A 20,697-nucleotide genomic window follows, 5' to 3' on the forward strand; every position below is an offset into this window, starting at 1 on the left:
TTTGTCCATCTTTGCCAAACTGCTCTGTGTTTACTTTTCATCAACACTTGAACCGCCCTCCAGTGAGTCTCCAGATTTCAGTACATAGTTGTGGATTTTGTCTTGGCTGACAGTTACATATTTATTTGAAGGCAGAGAGGATTCTTAAGAATGACTGGAACACGATAATTAAAATAATTCTCCTGAAGTTTTCTTAATTTATACTTTTTCCCCATTACATTACTTGAATGTAAACTGCTCTTGCAGTGAAGGATCAAAGATTTTTGCAGTTTATGTTTATCTGAAGCAATAACAGAGTTATTTTGATTGTGCTGTGATGTCAGGCTTTGATCATCTCAGTTATAGCTCAGGGGGCCGTAGTTTAATAAAAACAGTGCAGGAAAGGACTGTACACTGTGAACTCTTGTTAAACGCAGGGGAACACTATAAAAATAAAAACATGAGTAGTCTTCATGCATGGATGGATTGGCGAGTTTTTTTATTTGATTAATCTACTGACTTGTGCGAGACAAAACATTATCTCTGGCATAAATACAAGAGGGATGCTTTCTCAACAATCAGCAGTCCACAGGTGGATCTCTGCCCCCCCAGCATCAACAGAAAATAGAGGGGCTTTTGTTTTCCTGGTTGTCTTGGCGACGGGGCCTAGCTGCACCTGTAGCAGAGCCTGCCTTACTCCCTCTTGCATGCTGATGCTGTTGCTCAGCAACTCATTGACCTGTTTCCTCTGCCCTCATAGTCCAGATCTCTGTCTGTCCTCCTTTCACCTCTGAGCAGGCCCACTCAAGTCTGTTACCCTGAGGGTTTGTCTTTTATGTGACACAAATAAATTAGCCCAGTTAAAGGCAGTAGCTTCTATGACATTATTTGGCTTTCAAATCAATGATTGACTTGCAAACACAGTGATGCTTATTTTAAATATAAACTGCTAGCCGCTAAGCAGGTGACCTCTAATTTTTCGCCTGTGCCAGGCGAAAGCTACTTCCAAGTAGCAGCCAAGCTGCTGGCTAAGCACCAGTAAGAAAGAAAAGGAATAAGGTCCGCCCTGCACCCCCGACATTTCTCTCCCCAATAAATCATCAGCTCGGCTGATGTCCTGGGTCAGCCCCAGGTGGAGCGATCTAATCTACTGGTTTTAATCTGCCAGATAACATAAATTAATTAATAAAAAATCAATCTCTCTGCCAGCTGAGGACTCGCGGCAGCAGGCCGCGTCCCTACAGGCTCGGCGGGTTCCCTCTGAAAGGTCAGCGTGCGGTTCGTGCTCTCCTCCACTCAGACTCGGCACGCACAGTGGGGTGGCCTGCCCCCCTTGCCCCATGCGAGGTCCTCTCAAGGTGTCTTGTTGGGACACCATGGGGCGGCACAGTGGCTCAGTCGTTAGCGTTGCTGCCTCACTGCGCTGGGGCCCTGGGTTCAATTCCGGACCTGGGTGCTGTCTGTGTGGAGTCTGTATGTTCTCCCCCCGTTCATGTGCTCCGGTTTCCTCTCGCAGTCCAAAGACTCACTGGTAGATTAACTGGCTAATAGGAAATCTGGCCCTAGGTGTGAGTGTGCCTGCCCTGAGATGGACTGGTGTCCCTGTGTACCCTGCCTTGCGCCTGTTTCAGGATTGACTCTAGATTAAAAAAAAGAACAGAGTAAACATCTCATCCCCCGCCACCCCCGGCCGTGAACCGCTCGAACAAGATCGACCTTTCATCATCTCGTCTCGGGGACGTCTCCGGGAGGCCGCCGAAATTAAAAAGCTCTGCCACAGACCGCCTCCCTGGCGCACGGTCCGCTGCTTGAGAGCATTATTAATCATTTCGGAGAAGGGTGGGAGCCGTGGGAGGGTATCCGTGTTTGTCAGCAGTGAACTGCCACATCAGTTCATCAGCAAGCCAGCGCGGCCCTGTTTACGGTCTGTCGTAGTGCCTTCACAGTCCCAGTCAATGCTGTTCAGCCACTGTACCTTAAAACGAGGACAGCGCTGCATACTGGAGACGTCAAGCTGCTGCAGCTCCCTGCTCAGAGGCTGCTGTTCAAAATATTACTCTCTCCTCTTTACTCACAGAACAAACCGCAGTTCTGCCACTTTCCCAAGAAAACACAGACCTAGCTGAATATAGAGGGCTTAAATCACACTAAATACACAACACAATTGTCGATTTCTGGCCACCAAACCCTTGGCACGCTGGAAAGTAGCCCACAGCGTGGACTAACAGCTGGTGCGAGTGTCTGCGCTGCAGACGGCTGGCAAAAAAAAAGCTTAAAAGAATGGAGCAAAAATCTTATCCCCCCCGAGACAAGAACCACTAAAACAAAATCTCCGTTTCATCATCTCTAGGAGTTTCTACCTCCCCGACTACACGAACAACAGTCAGCCACCCCCAGGGAGGGGGCGGCCGAGTCCAGACAGGCCCTCTGACAGCCTGTACCCCCCCGCCCACCCGCTCAACAGCTCAGTGTGGGCAGCCTCCTTGTCTCTGTGCTGTCCCAACGCTAATGAAAGCCTCTTGCTGAGTCAACGTTAGGGCCTCCAGTTACAAGAAGTCCGCTGATGGCCTCTAAATGTGAATCATTTAAGGGTGGATGGGTGTTGGTCAAGCTGCCCCCGAAAAAATTATTAATATCCGATTAGATGTCATGTGCTATCTCCATTCATCTGCCAGGATGTTCCACTTGTCACAGCTCAATTGGATTACTCCCGAGGAGCTCTGACCTACCAAACTCCACCCTCCCCAATTAGTAAAACCCACCCCGATGTGGCTCTGGTAAACCCCAAGGGCAGGACAGTCTTTCAGGCGCAGCTGCAGCAGCAGACAGAGCAGGCTTGACCGTTTTAAGAGGGCTGTACGTGGAGGTTGCAGGATGAATTTTGCACTGGGCCACACACTGGATGGAATAACTGCAAAACCAGAACGAGGAGGCCAAAGAGTAACTAGAGGATCTGCCATCACTGGAACAATTAATCCAGCGGCCCCGTCTGAATAGCACACATGCCCAGACAGTTCTGCGTGAGGTGAGAGGACTGGGGCATTCCATTAATCACATAGCTCTTCAGCCTGCCTCCTGAGCTGCTGTGGACCCCACTCTAAATATCCAGATAGGGGCCCGGGCATCTATCAGTACCAGTCGGCCCTGTTTTGAGCCAGAAAGGACCTACATCGCTGTTTTGACCCGTTGTTGCAAAACTGAGATGCTTTTAGCTTACACAAAGATACTCAGGTGCTGTTGGCCTTATACATAGATCCGCCTCAACAAATGATAAATACGAAAGATGTGCCTTTTAAAGCACTCCTGTCTTGATTTTAGTATTATTAGAACCCAGTAATCACGGATGAAATTCACAATAAAACAACATCCTGATGTGCATGCAACAGCTCAGTCCAGCCTGTTTCATTGTGATGTTTTTTTTTTTGCTTTCTGATCGCCCTCGTTAACTGTTAAAATCTTCGTCCCAGCAGCACGCAGACTCTCATGTCAACAGGTTTGTGAAGGGATCTGCCTGCTCCTATCACCAACTGCTTTAACCAAGACTCCCGCTTCCACACTTCCTGCTGTGCTGCTCTTTGGTGTGGATCAAGTGGCTGGAAGTAGCTGTGCCCATTATCTCCAGCCTCTTTAATCCAATAGTCGTCATAAGGGTGCATTAGCCCAGCTCCGCGGGGCTGGGGTTACTGTGCTAATAGCGTTAGGGTCATTACACAGGCTCGCTGCTTTCTAATACAAGTGTGCCCTGCTTGGTAGCTCCCAAACAAACATGTTCACTCCCCAGAAAATATCTGCATACACAAGACAGAAATCCTAAGCTTCTGCATGAAACCAGCACTTTTAGAGAGTGGCTTTCAAAATAGGAATGCGTTGTTTTTGTAAAGAGCATGGGAACCAAAATGTTACTGACCACAGTCAATTTCGGCACATTCCATTCCTCCACATACTGTGTACACTGAGGCAGAAGGAATGGGAGAAAATCCTCGCTTTTGGGATTTACAACATGACTCTTGTTTGTAGTCCTGCTGGGACTCATGGGTTTCATGAAAGGTTGAGTCAGGTTAAAAGCCCACTGGCACCTGCAAAACTCCACCTGTCCACAAGAATAAAGAGCTTGTGAGGGTCATGTCTGAGGGTTATTCTCCCTAGCTGATCCCTTGACTGAGGATCCTGTATTCCTAACTTCTACCTAGAATAAATAAAAATAACGTATCCTATAATTCCCTTTTTCTTGTGGCTCTACATAGGCAGCATCCCCAGTGTAAAACGCAACACTGTGGGGGGAAAAAAAACTGCTTTTGGCACTTGTGTTACCTGCAGCATATCTTTAAGCTTGCAAGCAGGCACTGAAAATACCATTTCAACTAAAAAAAAAATCATTACAGCCATTAATGAATTTTTTCCCGGACAGCTGATAAAGCAGAGCTATAATCTTTCTACTCTGCGCTGAGCCTGGAGAGGGAAGCAAGCGTGAGAGATAAGAATTTGCAGTAAATGTTATTTTTTTTCTTTAACTAAACGATTTAAAAACAAAATCCTCCAGGCAATGTGCACCCTGCCATTACACCATAAGATGAAGGCTGGAGCTTAATCTGCTTATTTTATTTCAAGAAAATACCATTCCTTTGAAGCTGACGATAACGAGAGGTGTTCTTCCCTCTCGGGAAAGCGGGGTTTAAGAAGAGGGAATGGGGCTTTGGAATTTCTCTATTGTCAGGTGGCACTGAACACCTGGTGCTTTGCTGTGCCTCTCTGCGCCAGCCAAGCCAGTTCAGCTGGAGTGATACAGCCCAGCGCCCCTCTCGTCATTTCTCCTGCACTCATTCCCACACCACCTGACCCCTGTTCAAGGACGCCGGGCAGCGCAGGAACCTGTGGAAGGGTTCGATTCGGATATTAGGTGCTACGCTATTTTGCAGATTAGCCAAATCCAAATCCGATCTCCGACCTTCATGGAAGCAAAAGCAAAGCAGCAGGCATATATGGTCATTTTTGTCATTGTCACTAGCAATGAAAAGTGTCTGTTTTGAGCAGGCCTGTGTGCATACTTGTTAAGCTAACGCCGATGGCCTGGATGATCCATGGGCTGGGGGGGGTCACAACGAGGTCAGACAGATTGCGAGATGGATGCTGCTCACATAAGGTCACATATTGGCCTTCCACCTAGTGCCCACCATTTGAGTGGACAGCATTCCACCACCTCAACAGTGTATCGACTTCCTGTCATCCTTAATTATACCCTTGACACCACCGTCATGTCTCACCAAATCACTGAGCCTAGCATCGGGTTCAGATCTGGAGCCGCGATCGGCTATCCTGGTCTCCCAGTCTCACAGACCTGCTAATTTTCATTCCAGTCTAGCTTAATTACCTACCTGAAGCCTTAACTGAACGAACTAGTTCCTGAATTGGAAAATCTGTGGTTTTGTGTTCTCTTACGATGTTTGGGACTTCATTTTACAGTTGAAGTGCAGTGGAAAGAAGGCAACTTCCAACATGTTTAAGAGCTGTAACTCCTGTTATTGAGTCAATTAAGGGAGATGCTTGGCTGGAACAAAACCCAGTAGGTGTGTGTGCGGGCCTTCAGGACCAGGACCGGGAATCCTTCTTCCAGATCTTTTCAAAGCCGCAGTGCCTGAGCTGGGAGACACTGTTATATTGGTCCAGTTAATCTGATAACGAGCTGCCTTTGGATGTTGAGAGGCGAGCTGTAATGAAAACTGCACACACACGGGCCCTCCAGGAACAGGATCACCCACCCTGATCAGCAGGGCTTCCCAAAACAGCGGCAGACAGCACAGGAAAGGACGTGAGTCGGCAGTGTCAGAAGTCACAGTTTCTGAAGCACTGTGACACAATACGTTGTTTCCTTTGGGGGAGTGGCTCTGTGATCAGCGCACGTACACAAGCAGAAATACTCATGGTCTTTTTTTGACTTTATTTTGTTTGGCAAGAGGGACCGATCGGTGAGAATCTCACTGATTTTCTTTTTAAAACAGAGATTCAGTGGGAACATTAGTCACGCTGTATAGTTGCCCTGCAGGATCTGTACCTTTCCACTGGTACGCACTGTACATCAGTTAGTGAGGTTAAGATCCATGTAATGAGTCTATGAGCTGCCCCAGGAGAGCACCTTCAGGAATACAGGAATGTTATCTTAATAACACTTATAGGAGCAATGCTGGTGGCTGTATTGCATTTCATTATTGAGTTTTCAGCATCCTAGCCAAGAGATTATCATACTACAGTGGCCAAAGAAGAAGCCGTGTGAATCTGCCTCCAGTAGGGGCATTATCTAGGATAGGGTGGCAGAGATGTCGTCACATTTCCCAACATCCTCTCAGACGCACAATCTCGGCCATCTCTCTGAACGGAGCAAAAACCTCCTAAATTTTTAGGAATGTGACACATCCAACTTTAAAGTTGAATTTAGGGAGGTTTTCACCTCATATTGTGAATTTCACAGCGTCTTTTGTATTCAGCGTACATAGGCATCTTATATTATGATGACATCATAGTCATATCAGGAAATGACTGAAAAATTGAAAAGCCAATTTTTGTAGCATTAGCAATTAGGAGGTGGCAGCTGTCCCATTGTGAACCCCTGCACAATGCGCAGCCCTCTCCACCACGAGGGAAAAAGAACCTCATTACCCATTCTCTGTGATTCCCTGGTCCACGCTGAGCGAGAGACAGCCCCTCCTCAGACACCCCCCCCGGAGAAACGGCGCTGCGCTGCTCCAAATCAATTAAGCCTCCAGGCCAGTCTCTCCTCCCTGCCCCTCCCCTCATCCTCCTCTTCAATTACATCAGAGCCCTTGAATCATTCTGTCGCGAGCCAGCCAGCCTCATTAAAGGTTAGGGTTAGCCTGTCCTGAAGTGTGAAGGACACGCACACTTGGATGATCGCACGGTCACAGCACAGCCAGCTCCCCTCATCGGTGCTGAACCCTATCTTCTTTTTTACAGACCTGCTTCAGTATCACGCTTCTGCCTGCGCTCATGAACGTTCATGGAGGAAGATAGAAAGCCAGCTCTGGGGCAGAATGAACACTCATAAAACAAACAAACAAAAAAAAACACAACCCACGTGCCATGTAAAACACATAAGAATGTTCATTTGATCTAAAAACAGGAGAAGAAAAAAACTGAAACCATGAAAAAAACATTCATCTACCGTGTTCCCAGACATGAATCCACCTGAACAATGTTTTTCAAAGTGGAGGCCAAAAAGAAAGACAAAGTTTTAATATTCCTGGATCACAGCATTCCGAGTTTCTCCAAATGTTTTGATAAAACTTGGAAACTTTGAAGAAAACCAGAAAAACAACAACACAAAGGAGACTGGGGGAGAAGCAGAGAAGGCTGGCCACTGGCCAGATGAAGAAGATGTTCCATCTTCCCCAAGCACAGCTATCGCCCTACACATTCCTGAGATATGGCAGGCTGCCACCAGCTGCTACCTGATGGAGTGGCCAGACAGAGAACAGAAGAAACAGAGGGGCCATGCCTGCACTGGGCACAGAGCGTCCAACACAGGAATCTACTCCTGCCTTCTAACTACAGCCCATTACAACACACTGAAGCATGGGTTTACAGGGCTATAACACAACACAGGAGCCACTGAAACTGGCATTTCCAGGAAACTCCCTTATACAGTGACACATCTGTGCAATACCAAAGATGCTGGATGAAACTGGCCCTGTCCAGCAAACAAACGTCACAAGGCATTAGTCAACCTGATCCTCAAAGACTGGCCTTCCGGTGCAGCTCAGCCAACCAGGGAGAAAGCCCAGTGAACCCTGACCTTCAACTCCAGTAACTTCTTGCAAATTAATTGTGCTGTCGACCACAAAACAGAAGCGAGACTCCCTGTTGTTGCTTTCTTGGTAGTGTACACATGGAAAACAGCAGTTTCTCCCCAGACAAAATACCTGCAAATGAAGTCTCCACTTTGTGACGCTCATCACCACCACTACTATGCAACCGTATGAAAGACCAGAAAAGGAACTCGCAGCAAGTGGGATCAGGGCTCATACCCCATCGCCAGACCAGGGGCGTCTTACCTCTCTTCTGGATGATGATCCTGAGCAGTGGGTTTGCGGAGGACAAGGCCTTCTGGAAGTTGTCATCATTGTTGATCGGTAGCAGGTCCCCGTGAATGTCCGTGTATCCCAACAGAACGTCGACGCGGGGGATCTGGTGCACAGACTGGAGCAGCTGGTAGAACTCCTGGAATCGAGCCGCGCTGGAGCGCTTCAGAGCGAACCGCCGGTACTCCGCCTCAAACTGCGCACACAGACAGACAGGTAAACGTCACCTCAGGCCTCAGCTGTCTTTCCACTCCTACAGTACCTCGCCCGCAGGCAAACAGCGGAGAAATGCTTTTCCCAGAGTTTGGCAGTGCTGCACCCCAAGAACAGGCAAAAGCAGAAGCCACACATCTCACACTTTTTGTTTTCTAAATTGAGCCCACAAGGATTGTGGTGGAGCCGGCGCACAGTTATGAAACGACACTTTCCATTCTTCCACAAAATGTGCAAAACAAGAGCAGCTATTTCCAGAGAGACTGCATGGTGTATAGCTTTAACTCCACTGCAAAATGGCATTCTTTTGCAATGCAAAAGCTCAGATGTATCTAAGGTGTGAACTAACATTCTTCTCTCTCTTTACCACTCCTGCCTTACGAAAAGAGTAGCAGTTGTAATATCTCAAGCCACATTGCTGTTGTTCTCCAAACTCCGCTGTTTGGACTGCACCCCTGTATCCTACAATCCAGGCTGCTACCTGGATGGCATCTGTCATCCTCAGTGCACAAGTTCACGTCTCAAGCAACTGCAGCATCTTTTATTGATTTGAGAACATAAGAAACCTTACGGCCCATCTAGGTCATTCGGTCGTTATTAGTTAATTGATCCCTGGTGTCACGATTGCTACTCCTCCTCTTAAGGACGCTCCTGCCCGTCCTTGTTCTTCCTCATTCCCCACACCTGTTCCTTATTCCAGCCCCTCTTTAGTTCCACCTTAGAAGCCAGACGTAGATGTTACTCGAGGTTCCTCATTGAATCCCGTTTCGTGAGAGCCCGGGTCCTGCAGCGTCTGGCTCCGTTATGATTTTAACTTTCTGTTCCTGATTCCCCCCGCCAGTTCCGACCCGGTTCCTGTTCCTAATTCCCCTGGATGGATCGCCTGGCCATGGACTTTTGCCTCTGTTCTTGATTACCCGTTTGGATTTTCTATAGGGATTGTTTGCCCCGGACTCACTTCCCCTGGACACGCCCCCTGTCTTCACACCCTCTCCTGCATGACTTTCTCCCCCAGTGTTTCCTCACAAATCCGGATCGTGTCGTCTGCATAGGGCCCGGAAAGAACTGTTCGTGACACCTGGATCTCATCCAGTCCTTTTCTAGGTGGAAACCAGGGACGTGGATTCAACAACATGGCTGGGCAGCTTGTTCCATATGCCCATCACCCTTTGGGTAAAGAAGTAGCTCCTGTTGTTAGTTTTAAACTGCACTTCATGTTGTTTTCACTTGTGCCATCTGGTTTGTGTTCGTTCTGAACATACTGTATGTGGCAGTTCTGGATTTTACCCCATTTGAACACTCTGGACTGTGCAAAGTTTTCTTAGATGAAGTTCTCAACTATATAATACAAAAGAATACTGGGGTGGATCAACCTGACTGATGGTGTGTTGCGTGCGTCTATAAATAGCTGGGTCATGACAAAGCCCTCATGGGTTACAGGTTGCACCTCTCCCACATCACAATCATACATAAGCTTAGGCACACCTTGTGTGTAGGTACAGAGCCACCCACATCTGGAACACATTCTCTCTGATCAGCTCTCATCAAGTCAGTGCAAAATCCTGAGCACTTGAGATTCAATTTCAGACGTCTCATGAACTCACATTCCTACAGGGGTGGAGAGATGACTTCATGTCAGAGCAATAGATAAGACAACTACATACACATGTAAAAGACAAATTAAATAAATCTGGGCTTTCCGATGGAAAGAATAAATTCATTCTCATTCTCCACGATCCTGCATGGCTCAGTGGGTCTAATAATTGCTGTATTGAGCCATTGTCAGGATTTTATCCTGAACCGCTATCTTGCAGATTTCATTCATCTGCAGGTGGATAAGTGGATTTTCAAGAAAGGTTTCTGGCTTTTCCCAAGACATCTGGGTATTATGACAGTGCAACTAAGAGCTTACCACATGCCCATTATACAGGACTTGAATTTCTATTAATTTACAATTGCAATTGAATGTTATCTCTGGATGTTCTTTAACTCTCTGTAAAGCTTTAATGGTAGTTAGTACAATCATAACATGATTGGGACCACTACACCCTACAATATATGAGGCACTGAAATGCTTGCTGCTGACAGCGTGTTACTCTGATCCTACTTTTGTCTTAAATGTTTCCTGTAACATTTTCAAGTTTATTTTCAAACGTAAAACATTCTACAGCCATCAGGAAACAGCTGGAAAGAGGGCAGAAAATCTTTACAGAACTGATAACTCTACAATAAAAGCCTTATTTCCTTTCCAGAAGCCTTTGGAAAATGTAAGGTTGGCTAATTTGTTCTGCATGCATCCCCCAGTCCCCTGTTGGCACAAAAGTCCTAAGTGTCTTATGTTTTTGATTCAGTGTTTCATCTATTGCACTTTTATGAAAAGGTAGAAAAAAGATCCAACTAAAGTGATTGTGCTTTCTAAATCACGTTTGTGCTCTACTCTGCATTATTGCACGGCAGTATACATCTTTGAAAAGCTTTCTGAAGTGCAGCACAATTAATTAGGTATGAACTGATTGAATAATTGTATGATTAATGGTGTAGGATTTATGTCCAAGCATGCTAAAGCCGGAAATAAAATATAATTATCAGATATTAGTTTCACTAACTGCATACAAGTTGTTTCCTAATAATTTGGGAAATGTATTTAGTCCATTTTTCAATATACAGTGTACTATTCCTCATATTCAGACTATAATCCGTGAGGCTAGACAGCAGCTCAGCTGGGCTGTAGCTGGTTTTTAAACAAACACTTCCCCCAGTAAAGACAATGGCCGGGTCTCAGCTGTTCGGTACTGGAGTAAGGGAAAGCTGATATGAAGTCACAGCTCGTCTCAACCTGTTCTTCGCCCAGACTCTGAGCTCTGACCTGTCTGAGAAAGGTCCTCGTTTTGTTTAGGTTTTTTTTTCGCCCTGACAAGTAAGGTGGGTGTTTAAATAAACTGGGGTGGGGGGGCGCTGGATAGGAAGAAACCGACTCATGAAAAATTGAACAAGTCGGGCTTTTTTTAGAACCGTGAGATGGTCTGCGCGGATGTCTTCCCGGGAGCGCTGTTGGCTCTCGCACAACATTCACTGTCCGCGCTGGAGCCTGTCCAGGGCCGGGCGGTGCGGGCCGGGCGCTGGGCTCGCCTGCAGGTACAGACTCCGTGAACTCCCCCGGGCAGCCGAGAGCCTCCACAGAGAGTCTGAGACCTGCTACAGAGATCGCTGACTCAAGAACCGCCTCTCAGGAGCTCGGGGGCGTCATAATCTGTTGGGAAAGTCTCTCTGACTTTCTTTCTCACAGGAGGAGGAGGAGGGATCTTGCAGCAATCGTGTCACCTTATTTAGAAAAGGCTAACTAAGAAAAGGTGACAAACGGCAGGTGAACGGATCAGAAATCCTAATGCCAAACGCCTCTCCGTTAGTTCACAAGGCTGCAAAAACATCGCGGAGCTTGGAGGTGCCGACGTCTTCCGACAAGGAGCACAGCTGAGACCAGCAGCAGACGGGTCTCGTTTCTAAATCTAATTTTCCCACAGATGTGACGGTACCTGTCCTGGAAATCTAATGAATTTCACGCTAGATTGACCCCTGACGAGAATGTAGGAGAGGAAGGGGGAGGTGGGGGGAGAATGTAAATGAGAACCGGCTCTGTTTCAACAGCAGCAAATGAAGGGGCCTGGTGATGTTTTTTGGGACACAGACAGGCGCCTGCGAGGCAGTGGGATCATCCATAGCAGAACAGCGGTTCCCCAGTGGGGAGAAAACACCTCCCACGTGACTAAGGACCCCCCTCCCCCAAGGTAGTGTTCTATTGAGAGACGCGATAAAGTACAGAACCGCATCCATGCCTTGATCGACACTCATAAGAGGAACAATAATCTGATACAGTAGTATTTTATCACAACCCACCCAGGCGGCCAGCGAAATCAAAGAAGCACAGATCTCAATGTCTGTCTCTAGACCGGGAATAAAGGATGTAAAAGAAAACGGGACACTTTTTCAGTACTATTAACGTGTTCTTACACGGATTCTGCTTTTTCTGTATTGTGTTGATTTTTTTTTTACTTCCCCCGCTTTCTCGTGAATGTAGTGCCCGAAGTGCTCTTGACCACCGCTGTTGTCAGTAAACGGCGGTGCCATCGGCCCTCAAAAGCAAACTGGCACCCCGTGTTGCCAAAACAGAGTAGCAACCAGGCTCAGTCCCGCAGTTTTAGGTGTTGCACTTGGATCGCGCTCTCATGCACCTTGTCGGGATGTCCTAAAAAATGTTTATTTGTACTTATACAAACGTGTGAGTGATTTGTGGACTACAAGTATGCATGAGCGACTTCGGTTCACTGTGTCACATTCGTGCTAATAAGGTTGCTAAATGCTTTTTGGTCCATCCTTTGGTCCGGCAGCATAATCGGAATAGATCCCAACATAATCGGAAGGGTTTTCCAACAGCCCCGGGGCCGCTATCTGAGTGAGTCGCCCCCTGCGTGGGACTCACCAATATCCCCAGGAACTGCTTTAAAAGAAGTACACACTACCCCCATTTCTCTCTGCCTTATACTAGACATCTACAGGGGAGTGAACGTCGATGTCCTAATAAAATGTTCATTTATATATCGTTATTATTGCTACTTCGTGACACTGTTACATAATCAGGGTTTTTGTGAATAACTACAGTATTGCAGCGGGAATCTGATATCTGTGCTGCGGTACACCTACTGTACATACACGGTATTTTCATTCCCTAGCTGTGTTACAAAGCAAAAGCTCGTCTCCTTCATCCCTGTTATTTAACCTTCACAGGCTCGCTCCGCTTTCACAGTCCAACGATAACGACCGAGATAAACAAACGGCAAGTTGCTCGAAGGTGTAGCGACATTTCCCGACGACATTAAAACGGCGATCGCTCTCTCCCAATACCTCCTCGCCGCACTTCAATTATCTTGTGTGTCTGAGCCAATCTAAAATCAGCTTCAATGCATTTCACGCACAATTAGTTTTTGGAGGCCTAATTAAACCCACGATGGATTTCAGCCTGTAAACTGTCGTCCCTTTCTGCAAAGTGCAATGTTAACAACAGCGAATTAACCATAAGATGTGTGACTGTATTTTTCTTATTATTGCTCCAAATGGGGACACGTTTCAGCCAATACACAGGAAAAAAAATCCTACCAGACACCCGATTTGCTGTCTGGCACATGCAGACATGAATTAGAGATCGGTAGCAAATGTGAGTGTGACTGTTCACTGCCCACCAGCGCGATGCAGCGCTAGTCTGCCAGCTGACAACACGTCGCCTGGCTACCTCTGTACAGATGCGTAAGTCACTCTAGAAGGGACTGAACCCACAGAGACACGGTACAAGGTGAAGGTTTAGGGGAAAAAAAAGGAAAATCCTGTATACCGTGTAGCATGTACCATGTAGCTCCTGTATTCCTTAGCTATCTATTTACCTCTATCAAACCGGTGGAGTTTATAGTATTGTAAGAGAAGAACTTACTTTGCTCTTGACCTCGATGACGTTGTCCGGATTTCTTGAAGGGGTCTTCTGATGCCTTGACATTTTGGGCTGGTGTCGTGTATTCCCGTGTTGTGGACCATGCACCGCTCGTACTGACACGGCCTCCAGAGACGGGATTATAAAAGACAACGCGATCGCTCGCTCGCGAAACACATGCACCCACACCGCAGTCCGGCTCTTGTTGTGGGAAATTGAACCGTATGAGAAGATCTCCTTGCAAAGAAGGGGCAGGGCGATTCTATTTCAACAACACTGACGTCACCCGCGCACACCGCTAGGAGGCGGGGGTGGGGCTGGCCGTGACGTCACCGGGAATGTTACAGTCGACGTCGCCGTGGAAACCGGGAGGCAGGAACAGGTGCCTCACAAGGAAGTAGCGCGCACGAAACCCACTGACTGACTCATTCGGACATCATGTACTTCATACTGTATAACTATATAACTACTAATAATGACATGACATCATCTGTTAACCTGCTCTGTAGAGAGGTGACTAGTTCTGGGGGCTATTGTATCCTGAGTGTACTTATGTAATTTTAGCAGTATGGGGTGACGGACATTTTTTTGTTTGTAAATAAGCATACAGTATGTGCTATTTTAAGTCTTTAGTGCTTTTAATGGTATTAACTTTGAAAGCTGTATTCTTTCTTATCTTATCTTGTTTTACTGCAGGCTTCCTTGGCAAAACGTGTCTGTAATTCAACACTTAAACTAGTAATACAAAGGGAACGGCAGAACTTAAGTGATTATCATTTTATCTGACTTGTTCCATCATTTTATCTCTGCATTTCCAAGGATCCTGACATTTACGGCCCAGCACCTTTAGTCTTCAAATTCATTTTTTTATTCATTTAGAAATCCATGTTTTCCTCCCTTATACTACGTAAGTCACTGACAGTAACAATCCAGAGAGCCCGTTCTACAGTACAGCAGGGGGCAATTCGTTTAGTAATTTGAGTAGAATACCTTCTTCAGTATCGTGAGATTTGAATCCACAGCCATCCCATCCAGAATCCTTCCCCCTTGCTTTCGGTCTGATGTTTTCACCCCGTGTAACTGTTTAATAATGAGGTGATGTTTTAGGATGGTCTTTTCGGCCTCAGGTATTAACTTTGATCTCCTGAAGGTCTGATTCTGAAATGCACCTAAAGGTACTGCTGGAGATGACATCTCAAATACACGATCCCACTGAGACGATCACAGCAAGAGCAATAATAACATACATAATCATGTCCTTGTTTCAGCAGTTACTGTACATAGTTGAAACATCAGGCTCCTCTAACTTGACATCACTGTCATCTGAAATTGTGCCAGAATTTAAATTTCAAATGGCAATAAGAAGGCCTATTATATTGAAATGCCATTGGGTTTTTATGAGGAACAAAATGACACAAAAGTTGAAATTAGTTTAGATTGTGTGGCCATTCTGTATCTGCATGCTAACGTCCTATTGCACTGTTGTGAGAAGTACTTTTGTGTGCTACCAGGGCAGTGTTGAGATCCACAGGAGCTACTTTCTCTTTTGCTCATAACCTCATCGCCAGTGGTTTTCATTTTCACTCTGGGGTCATCACTAAGTTAATTAGTTTGGCTATTCCTCTGTTCCATGCCTCTGCTGTTTTTTAACCAAACCACTCATTTTACTGACAGATTAATGTTTTAAGGAGGGAATGCACAGAAAGGGAAAAAGAAAAGTCAAATAAATTTGTGTTCTAGAAAGCCTTGTTTAAAAGGTCTTAATTGTCAGGGAATGATTAATTGTTCTGGTATGATTTATTCTCAAATGCACACCATGTGGGCCCTGTGTCAGCACTATACTGTATACCACAAGTCACCATTCACCATGTACAGGAATCCTGTGCTGAGACAGCATTTCTGGCTCTGCAAATGTGCAAACACAGAACAGGTCTCGATGAGAGGCGGCCATTCACTGAGATACCGCTTTTTATTGGTCGTTTTGTTAGATTTAGCAGGTGTTTGATCCAAGGATCTCATCCAGCCACTGCTTGAAAGAGTTCAGGGCTTCAACAACATGGCTGGTTAGCTTGTTTTATACCCCAACGGCCCACCTGTTAGCTTTAGAAAGGTACCTTCTTTTTTTTTTTAACCTCTTCTCAGTTTTAAATCCACATCCCCCTACTGTTCTACTGCTACTCTACTCTTGTCCTCTGGTTTGTGGTTCAGCGCTGATAATGAAGAAGTCCACTATCCTTTGAGGATTTGGAATACTTCAAATACGGGTGCCAGCACTGTCCTGTTCAAAACTAAAGGTGTTATTAGTGGCCACTGGTGTGACACGTAACAGCAATGGATTCCAGACTGGGTTGCACAGTTCTGCGAGGAGTTTGCAGGCAATATGTTTGTCAACTTCATTTTGCTCCAGGTGATCCAGTCCCCTCTCATTTCCCAGAGCCACGCAGGTCAGTTTAATTGCTGTGCCCCTGTGTGCTTATACTGTATGTGTGTGCCCTGTGATGTCTGCTGGGCCTCCCAGAACAGGCAACACACTGTTGAAAACATTCCCAGGAATAAACAGATTTCTGAGAATGGATACAGGGTCATTGCAGCCGCCTGAGTGTTAGTGAAGTACAGCACTAGCTGCAGGAGAAGAAGTTTAGAAGACAAACCTGTACGCATACCAATTGCTGATTAAGAACAAGAGCCTCTGGTCTGTCAGGTTTAGTGAAATTCCTAAGGTTACCTCTTTACAGTTTCCATTCCCCTCCTCCTCTCTGGGCCCCTAGCTCCGCCTGTCTGACGAAAGCTGCAGGAATGTAGGGATGGTAACTTGGTTGATAATCCTTTAACCTTTGTGGATGCTAAAAAAAGAGATCTATCATGACTGCCAGAACTTGCGATTTCCAGAAAGCCTGTCGAAGAAGTTGTTTAAATAAACAAAGCTTCTCATAACAAGGGTATGTATTAATCCTGGTGGGTTGTTACCAGAATTTGGACAGGAAGTTCCAATTAAAATCTGCGGGAATCACTTAGGGGTGTTTACACCCCATGGTGTGAGGGACAGATAAGAGCAAGATGCAGTCTGAATAGAAACTGAAATAGATGTAACATGGCCACATGATTGCAACACAGGTGCCTTTATAATTGTTATTGTGCTCCACAAGTGCTGTGAATCCATTAAGGCCCAGCAGGAGCCCTTGAACCAGGAGCATTCGCACCAGAAACCAGTGCTCCACTGACCTCAATTCAGACACTCTGGGAGAGAGACTTATTTCTGGGCTTTACTTTTCTTTACTCAGAAGAGAAAGAGATTTGATCTGGAGACATCTGATAATTAATGAAGGTACCAAAGCCTCTTCTTCTCCAGTTTGTAGCAACCTCAGACAGGGCCTCTCAGAGCTATTAAACTGTCAGTACAGGAGCAGATTACCAGGCCATAATTTGATGAAACTTAAGAGGCTACATATGAGAGCCATGAACCAGTGATCCTGTTCCCAGCCGGTTTCCTTCTTTAGAAGCAACACTCCTGCTTTTCACTGAAGAGTTAACTGAAAAGTGACTCTCTTAAGACTGCCTTGAGTGTGGAGCTACAGGTTTCCGGGGATAATTCAAGGGAGATGGGGAGAGGACATTTCTTATGAATGGCGAATGTGTGCAGGTGAGTTTGCCTCTGATACTTTAATGAATGCGGGGATTACAGGGGGAGTTGGGGAAAGCGTAGGGAGTCCTACAATGGAGGCAAACACTTTGCTCAGCACCACCAGTGGTACAGCTGGGATGAGCTGTCCAGAGCTCCCTTATGGTTTTTGGCAAACAGCGACCCCTACATACAACTACCCAGGTCCCTGCAGGCCCCCACGGGCTCACAGGGATATCAAGAGGGACACGCCGCACCTCCGGGAGCTGCTGAAGCTCTTACAAGTCACTACGGAGCTCATGGGCAGTCAAAAGAGGATTGGCCCGATTGCCCAGGAGGTAGGGAGAGCCTGTCCTCCATCCCCTGTGAGCCGAGACATAAAGACTTCAATTCCCATTCCAGTCCGGGTGGGCAAATAAGGTAAACGGATGCCAAGTCTCTTTAAAGGAGAGGATACTCTGGCTGGCATGGTAAACCATACTGGCAGAGGGTAAATACTGAAGCCAAAAGCTCCAGGAAAGTGTGTCGATAATGGGGATTTCAGAGTTCTGGCACAGAAGAAGAAATAGGAAAGAAACTAACAGGTTATGACTATACGGAAGGTACACACTACCAGGGAGTTCAGGGTCATGATTTGAAACAATCAAATAATCCCCAGAGCTGTCAGAAATGATTCAGCGGTGCCACACGCCATACCTGAGGTGTGCTGCTGGGAGTGTGAACGATGGTCGTTGAAACAAACCTTACCCTGTGTCCCTTCTGAGACACTGGAGGCTTCTGAAGTCAGCAAGACTTAAACTCTCTGTTGACGTAATGGATTGCTCTCTGCACTTCAAAGAGAGGAAATACATAAACATGGCATTTGAGGATTGCTCGCCAGCCCAGTAAAACCTACTGTGTTATATTACACAGGTGAGGAGATTCAGGCTGGGTGGGGCAATACTCTTTGTTCCCCAGGCACTGAAAAAAATAGAGGAAATCATTCATATCATTAAAGTTTTTATCATTTTGAACCCAGAGATTATATTGGAAAGCCCTGAGATAGTTAGGAGATGATGTAAATGCTATCTCAGAGTATGAGATGTATACATCTGCTGTGCTGCTAAATGTACACATATGAATCCAATGTTTTCATTCTAAAAAGTAAAGTGTGAAAAAACAAATAATTATTAAATTGTCCTTTTGTGTAAAGGATAAGGTTGGGTGTTAACCTTGAGGCTGAGTCTCATGGAGAGAACTTCCCCACAAAAGAATAACAGAATGTAACATGTCATTTTGGGGGGGGTTGATGAGAGATATTTATTTCTGAAACTCCCCCTTTCAAACCAAAGCAGACCCAGAGTCCCAAATTGACCTGCTGTTGTTTGTTCAGACTTTGTTCCAGGATTACAGCAATGTTGTTAATCAGAAGAGGCAGCTTGAAGAAAAAAAGATTGGTGATCCGTTCTCTGGTAATCGATCTCCAGGACTGTTTAAGAAAGTCTGGGCAGGGAAAACCTGTCATGCACTCTTAAGACCCAGAAGAAGAATCTTTTTGTGGTTGCCAGACTCTCCTAAATTTGAGAGGGATTAATCATTGATTCCCTGACGTGACAATAACGCTGTTACTGGCAGCAGTGAAAATAAGAAAGGGAAATTGTTGCTTGGGTGTCATGTTTTTTGGCAAAAAAAAGTGTGAAACCTGACCTGGGTGTTTTTAATTGTGCACTGTAATGCAGAGTGTCAAAGATCCCATCTGTGAAATGCAGTTAGACCAGAATGTCCTCAGCACTCTGCCTTTTCTTATCACATCTCACCTATCAGCAGGTTGCTGAGTGAAACCGCTCAGCTGTTTACTCAACATTCCTCTCTGTTTAGTATAGGAATTCCAGACATTTCTTCCTCTGATCAGGCAGAGTGGTTTTTTTCACTCCTTAAGAGCTTGACATATTTTCTGTTTTGTGCTTCTGAAGAAAAAGGAAGAAGGGATCGTGTTTGCAGTCCTGGCAGCTTCTGTGAATGCTTGCTGTCAACGTCCTTTTTCCTGATAGTCAAATGTTAATTAGATATCTACATATCAAATATGCCTGCCAGTGTACAAAGTGAACCACGGGCTGTATCACTCCTGTAAGGGAGAGCACCAGTACAATTAGTCTTATAAGAGATCCCAAGTCATGGAGTTCTAGAGATTAGGAAAGCATGCAAGCTACTGATCAATTAAGCAATCAGTTTGTTTAATTGAGGGAACTCTGGTCATTAAGGACTGAATGGTATTCAGACTTTGGCTCCAGATGATCTCTAAATTGCCTAATTTTACAAATCACATACTTAATTGATCACAAAGACACTGTTCAGAGTCTTTACACATTAATGATTAAATGGTTACCTATAAAACCTTCTGAACTGGAACATTCCAGGACTAGGGCTGCAGATCCCGTGCTCTGTGGTTTTCAGATATTCTACAGTATGTGTAATCATAACACCAAGAGGCACACATGAATAATGTACAATACACTCATACTTGGGTGATATAGTGAAATCAATGACTAATGCACTGCTGTGCACAAGCACCAAACACCCACGCATGAGTGAAAAATAAAAACACCCACTCCACTCAGTAAAGTTCCTTCGCTCTCTGTTTCTCTTCTCAAACTCTCTGTCCCACAGGATGGAGCTTGTCCTAAATTGCCCTCCCCTGGCCTCTCTAATCCCTTTGAAAAATTCCACATAATTTCAATTCGACAGTTTCTCCGCTTAATCAGATCCCACCTGTGAAGCAGAAAACAAAATTCAGGGATCTGAAGGCGAGAAGACATTCTTTTTGAAAAAAGAAGAAGAGAAGACATTTGTTTGCTAGGCATTTCTGCAAGAAATTGACAGCTGAAGTGGATCAATTAATGAACCAGCAGAAACCAAAAGAGCGTGCTTTTGATGTGCATTCAGAGAACACTTTCTTTGCAGCTAAATGCAGTCAGGCACTTTTAATACTCTTCTGCCCCGCAAATGTAGGTCTGAAGTTATGGGTGTGAGCGAAGTTGATCTGGCACTTTTTCAAGGAAAGTTACTGACTGGCCGGTGTTTTATTTGACTCAGGATTGTGAGGAAAGGCAAGAGAAATGCCAACTGCTGAGAGAAGCAATAGCCAGGGAAGGCTTGTCTCAGGGCAGCGTCTTGGCGAGCGGAAGAAGTTTTGCTTGTGTGTGAAAGTGCTTTTTGTACCACAGTAGGTGTGCATTCTTGGTAATTTCATAAGGTTTTATAGATTTTGTTATGAACCTGACATTAAGGAGAGGTTTGATCAAATGAATGTGTGTACCAGCCTCGATATCTAAGATGACTGA

General features: G+C 45.6%; 1 protein-coding gene across 2 annotated transcripts in view; it reads right to left on the bottom strand.

Moving 5' to 3' along the window:
- pard6a (par-6 family cell polarity regulator alpha) overlaps positions 1–14,041 on the bottom strand; it is a 36,797-nt gene extending 22,756 nt beyond the window's left edge. Inside the window, exons 1-2 of one of the 2 annotated variants that reach the window (XM_088613563.1) lie at positions 13,762–14,041; positions 8,043–8,265 (exon numbers count right to left, since the gene is read on the bottom strand). In XM_088613563.1, coding sequence (XP_088469689.1) covers positions 8,043–8,265; positions 13,762–13,824 — 286 coding nt within the window. In that variant the 5' untranslated portion in view covers positions 13,825–14,041. The remainder of the gene's footprint in view (positions 1–8,042; positions 8,266–13,761) is intronic. The other variant, XM_088613564.1, reaches the window with a different exon arrangement.
- Positions 14,042–20,697: the final 6,656 nt, after the last annotated feature.

Source organism: Lepisosteus platostomus, chromosome 20 (assembly GCF_059453375.1).
Source record: "Lepisosteus platostomus isolate fLepPlt1 chromosome 20, fLepPlt1.hap1, whole genome shotgun sequence".
Classification (NCBI taxonomy): domain Eukaryota; kingdom Metazoa; phylum Chordata; class Actinopteri; order Semionotiformes; family Lepisosteidae; genus Lepisosteus; species Lepisosteus platostomus.